Source organism: Bufo gargarizans, chromosome 2, assembly GCF_014858855.1.
Source record: "Bufo gargarizans isolate SCDJY-AF-19 chromosome 2, ASM1485885v1, whole genome shotgun sequence".
Taxonomy (NCBI): domain Eukaryota; kingdom Metazoa; phylum Chordata; class Amphibia; order Anura; family Bufonidae; genus Bufo; species Bufo gargarizans.
In genome coordinates this window covers 371852476-371858475 of record NC_058081.1, presented here as the reverse complement: position 1 = coordinate 371858475, position 6000 = coordinate 371852476, and the positions used below count along the sequence as shown (strand labels likewise).

At 40.0% G+C, this 6000-nt stretch overlaps 1 protein-coding gene across 1 annotated transcript in view; it reads right to left on the bottom strand.

Annotated features, from left to right (window-relative positions):
* Positions 1–3165: 3165 nt before the first annotated feature.
* Positions 3166–6000, bottom strand: part of PRELID2 (PRELI domain containing 2) — a 108690-nt gene continuing 105855 nt past the window's right edge. The window contains exon 6 of the mRNA XM_044277575.1: positions 3166–4499. Within this exon, the coding sequence (XP_044133510.1) occupies positions 4443–4499 (57 nt within the window). The 3' untranslated portion in view covers positions 3166–4442. The remainder of the gene's footprint in view (positions 4500–6000) is intronic.

Genomic DNA, 6000 nt, shown 5'->3' with positions numbered 1-6000 from the left:
GCATAATGTGATGGAAAAAATGAATCCAGCCAGCAAAGTTGACAATATGGAAAATCACAATATATTAGTAAGTGCCTTGTATTAACTATCTTTACATGATGCATGCTATTTGCTGAAGTGAGACAAACTCTTTAAAAGGGACCTGTCATGTGGATATTTGATTATAATCTAACTAATTATATACAATCATTAACTACTAAAAAGTGCCTTAGATGTATTCACTTACTGGTGTGACAGATGGTTACCTCATAATATACACACAAATATGCCACATGCCGCATGCTAATCAGCTGATTTGAGTCCAGCGTGATGTCAGCGAGTCCAGCGTTTTTTTAATTCAGAGCTATAGCCACTCCCCTGCCCACCTGCTGCTGATTCATATGGAAAATAACTGTCACTCAGCAGCAGGTAGGCGGGGAGAGTCAGGAGCTCATGAATATTCAGGATTCATCATTATCAGCTGGAGCTTTTCAATACAAGATGTTGGCAGATTGACTGGGTCAATTAAAGAAAGTGACCCAGCATTTTGCTAAGAGAATCAGTCACTTATTTATGTTGCCCTTAGTTAGGACACCATAAAACTGGTGACAGGTTCCCTTTAAGGCCTCTTTCACACGAGCGTGTCCGGATAAGGTCCAGAAGCTTTGCGGCAAACCCACGCGAGTAGGTACGCAATTGCAGTTAGTTTTGACTGTGATTGCGTTCCGTTGTTCAGTTTTTATCATGGGGGTGTAATGTGTTTTGCACACGCATGATACAAAACTGACTGCGGTACCCAGACCCGAACTCTGACAGAAGTTCAGGTTTGGGTTTGGTGTTGTGTAGATTGTATTATTTTCCCTTATAACATGGTTATACGGGAAAATAATAGCACTCTGAATACAGAATGCTAAGTAAAATAGGGCTGGAGGGGTTAAAAATAAATAAATAAATAAATAAAAAATAATTAACTCACCTTAATCCACTTGTTCGTGCAGCCGGCATCTCTTCTGTCTTCTTTTTTTACATCAAAGGTCCTTTTCCTCACAGATAAAGACAGAAGAGATGCCGGCTGCGCGAACAAGTGGATTAAGGCGTGCTAAATAACTTTTTTTTTTTAACCCATCCAGCCCTATATTACTTTACATTCTGAATACAGAATGCTATTATTTTCCCTTATAACCATGTTATAAGGGAAAATAATAATGATTGGGTTCCCATTCCGATCATCTCCTAGCAACCATGCGTGAAACTCGCACAGCATCCGCACTTGCTTGCGGATGCTTGCGATTTTCACGTAGCCCCATTCACTTCTATGGGGCCTGCGTTGAGTGAAAAATGCATAAAATAGAGCATAAAACCAGGTGCATTTCTAATTCATGCTTTTTTTTTTTTTTTCTTTTGCCATAAATGTTCGGTTCTTGTTTTAAAAATCATTTGCGTTCTCTTATCTGTAACTGCAATGAATATTTCAGACTCTGCCATTTAATATTCTTTTTTTCCTAGTTTGAAAGTCTGAAATGCATAGTCATGCAGACACTTAGGCAAGATATAAAACATACTTTACATGAAGAGATGCTGAACATTACACAGTTTTATGGCATGGAATAAAATAAACATGGTTTATTGCTAATTTCTATAAATCACTCGTCTGTGCTACACATTTTACAGCAAGTTATGGGAAGAAAAAAAAAAGTTTAAAGGGGAAGACGATGAATATTAGGTGTCTTTCAGAAATGGATGTCTCGAGATTCCACTCCCACCACAGAAGGGTGGGGGGAAAAAAAGAGGAGAAAGGGCGCACAATAGGGTAGTATGTTCATACAGGTAATAGAATGGAGTGATAAATAAGGGGGCTCACCTTGTAAGGTTGTGCAAATGATAGGCAGAACCCTACGGAAGACTTCTGTGAATTCGTCCTATTCACCAGTACTGCAGCCGCAGGAAGAGTTTTATTTCGGATTGGATGTCCAGTTCCCCGAAGGATACTTGTAGCGGAAAAGCGGATCTGCTCAGGCGCAAGGAGACTGGTGGAGGCGGTGATCAAATAAAAATCCTTCTTAGGCCTCATGTACACGGCCATGTTCCGCGGCCAAGAGCGGACTGTGGCGGCAGCAGGGAGCGCATCGGCGTCATAGCAACCAATGACGCAGTGCGCTCATGCTGTCAGGAGGAATCCTGGGCGGGTTGCCACGGTCCGCTCTCGGCCGCGGAACACGGCCGTGTACATGAGGCCTTAATTTGAGAAAAGCGCATGTGTACATTAAAACAACGCGTTTCAGGGATAGGTAGTTCCCCTTCATCAGGTTAAATAGGGAATATATACTCGATTTTTAACCTGATGAAGGGGAACTACCTATCCCTGAAACGCGTTGTTTTAATGTACACATGTGCTTTTCTCAAATTAAGAAGGAATTTTTATCTGATGATCACGACCGCCTCCACCAGTGTCCTTGCGCCTAAGCAGAGCCGCAACTCGATTTCTAACAGTGATATCTTCTCTGTTGCTTGGAAAAGGTGCATGTTTCTAGCTGCTATCATTCAGGAGATAGCAGCATCTAAAGCAGCCCTCCCCTCTCCAGGAATTTAAAAAATGAAAATACTTAAATATTATTTTATAATAAATATAATCACATATACCTTTCATTACTTAGAATGACTTGTTTTGTCTGGGGAGCAATCATTAGGAGAAATAAAATGGCCGCCGTTCTATTAGTACACACAAAACCTGTCCAAATCACACAGCCGGACAAGTTACTTCACAACACTGAGGAAAAGAGCAGCCTAATCCTCCTGTCTGCTTTGCTCGTCAGGATTCATGATCCTGAATACAGATGAATGTCTGTGGGAATGGAGAAGATGAGGAGACATGAGAGGAGGGTGAGGTGTGGCTAATGAGCAGCAGCACTTGTTTACACTCTCCATTACCACAGCGACACATTATCACAGCCTTTCCGTCCTCTCTGTACTTAATGTCCCCTCATGAACTAAATTGTACACAGATTCAGCTAAAGATCTTATCTGTATTCAGGATCATAATCTCTGACAAGTAAAGAGGAGGATGAGGCAGCTTTTCACCTCAGTGTTGTAAAGTAACTTGTTCTTATGTGTAATCGGGACAGGTTTTGTATTAACTAATATGACAGTGGCCATTTTGTTTCACCTGATGATTGCTCCCCAGACAAAATGAGTAATTATAAATAATGAAAAGGTATTTGAGAATATATTTATAATAAAGCAATATTTAAGTATTCTCATTTTCTTAATTCCCTGAGAACCCTTTTAAGTACTTTTACTACAGCCCGAGCTGAGCTCGGACAACACAGTTAGGTGGTTAAAGGGAATCTGTCACCCTCATTTTGGACCATAAACATGAGTAGAACTGCAGATATGGAGTCCAGATTACTATTTTTATTTTATTTTCCATACTGTCCCCCTGCCATCAGTGCTCATAGCTGCACTGAAATGTGTTGTCAGGACTACTGTACATGCACACATGAGTCCTCTCCACTATGTTAGAACAGCACAGCAGCCATATGAGTGCCGATAGCGGGGGAAACGGGGGTAGTAAGAATATTAAAAAAAATAGCGATCTGGACATCTTATATGCAGTACTACTCATGTAGTCCAAAACCAAGGTGACAGATTCCCTTTAAAAAATGCATTTAAATAGTTTGCTGCGACTAACCCTTTAGAGGACATGGCTGCAGCTGCTGTTTCATGGTTTGGCTTCCTTAGTCTCCGCCATGCTGATGGGTGCAGTTATTGTAACTAGTTAATGTTCAGCAGAGCAATATACAGATGATCTGCTGAGAGGTTCCCAATAAGAGTGTTTGTGGTCTTTTAGAAGCTGTTCTATACTGGTATTCAATACGGTCATATTTAATACTGCAATCTGTCACCTTACATCCACATATGGCGATACTAGCACAATACTGCTGGATTATCAGGTGGTGGTGCATAGTTTGAAAAGAATAGCACCTGTCTGGTTTCAATTAAAAACCTACATATATTTTCATCAGAAGCACATTACCCTTACATATGTATCTGTATGATGCTCATGCTTGGCAGACACAACGTCTAAGCCGGGTGCCAGCTAAGTCAGTACAATGTATGTAGGTGAGAAAGGGATCAGTAGTAGACAGGCAGGAAAAGCAGCCTTTCATTCTTACATCAAACCAGTTCATAAATGCATATTTTTTCCCCTTATTGCACATGGAGAGATTGGAGTATATATTTCAACATAATTAGATTTTCGCAGCATTCCAGGGTCCTTATTTGCAGACTGCAACAAAGAAGTGGCTCGGAAGTTAAAGGTGATAGATCCAATTTAACAAAGTGACTGCTTCAATCTTTCCTTGAGTGCTTTAGCAATAAAACCCAATTTGAACCTTGAAAAATACAGCACCAATAAAGCATCTAGGGTCTTTCTGTGTTATGATGCAATTCAGCAATGTCAGGGGTTACGAGACAGGGCGGCCATATTTTTCCTCCAGGATCCTTTCCATGATTGAGATACTCTGTGAAAACAGGAGATTTTCTTAGCATGACAGACTACATAGATGCAAATTAAATGTACAATATATGGTCTGAGGGAACACTATACTTCTAGAGATTCTACATCTAGTTAGGGTACTTTCACATTTGTGTTAAATGTTTCCAGTATTGAGTTGAGTCCTAGGGGCTCAGTTTTATCCTAATGCATTCTGAATGGAGAGAAATCCGTTCAGGATGCATCAGGATGTCTTCAGTTCAGTCACTTTTTGGACAGAGACCTGCAAAAGGACCTTCACTGACCACGAGGTGAGCGCGATTACGTCAGCAAAGGTCCTTTTGCAGGTCTTTCAAGAAGAAAAAAGAAGAGGATCCCGGCTGTGCGATCAAGTGGATGAGGTGAGTTATGTTTTTATTATTTTTTAACCCTCAATTGACATTTTACTTAGCCTTCTGTATTAAAGAATGTTATTATTTTCCATTATAATCATATAATGGAAAATAATAAAGTAAATTGGGTCAGTGTGGGGTCATACATCCCTCGTCTTTTTAGCAACCATGCGTGAAAATCACACTGCATCCGCACTTGCTTGCGGATGCAATGCGATTTTCACACAGCCCCATTCATTTCTATGGGGCCTGCGTTGCATCTCTCGTGTACACAGCTCCATTGACATGAATGGGTCAGGATTCAGTGCTGGTGCAATGCGTTCACCTAGTTTAATGGGTCTCAATCCGTCCCGGCTGCCACACGGACGTTGCCCGTGCATTGGGGACCGCAAATTGCGGTCCCCAATGCACAGATGTACAACGTTCGTGTGCAAGAAGCCTTAATCAGGCATTGCAGAAAAATCCTCTTAAAAACAATCAAAATTGGTAATTTTATAAAATATGCAACACTTCACAATTCTTGAAAGAAATAATTTGCATTAACCAAAATCTCTTCCATCAAATGAATCAAATGCAATTTCAAAGTATTATATTCAAGGAGACAGACGTGTCCTTTTTTTTGTATAATCTCTTTTTATTGTAAGAAATATATGGGAACAAGGACTTTTACATCAAGTGCAATGTACAGTACTCATGCAAATTTCTGAAAGTGATTATTAAAGGCAAAACAACCTCTACATCATAGCTATGGAGAACACATTAGTAGCAGTAAAATCCCAAGTATCTCCTGTTGGTAACTACGTTTCTCGTTTCCTGTTAGGGGATAACATATCTTCACTGTGATAGTTATTGTGATCTCGCATGAGCACTTTCGATTTAGGTAGTGTCCAAAATACATTAAATATATAAAACATATAAAACTAATACAAACCAAGAGCCCATGGTGAATTGCCAAGTGTAGCGATTTGTTTAAATGGAAATTACGTATATTCTGAAAAGTTCTGCTATAGTAAATAACTAGTCACCTAACTGTTGCTCAGTGTATGCGATGTAGGGTTGTTGCAGGTATCGAAATATTGATACCCAATAGATAACTTTTGTCCCGATATCAATACGATACCGCGATTTGACATTTAT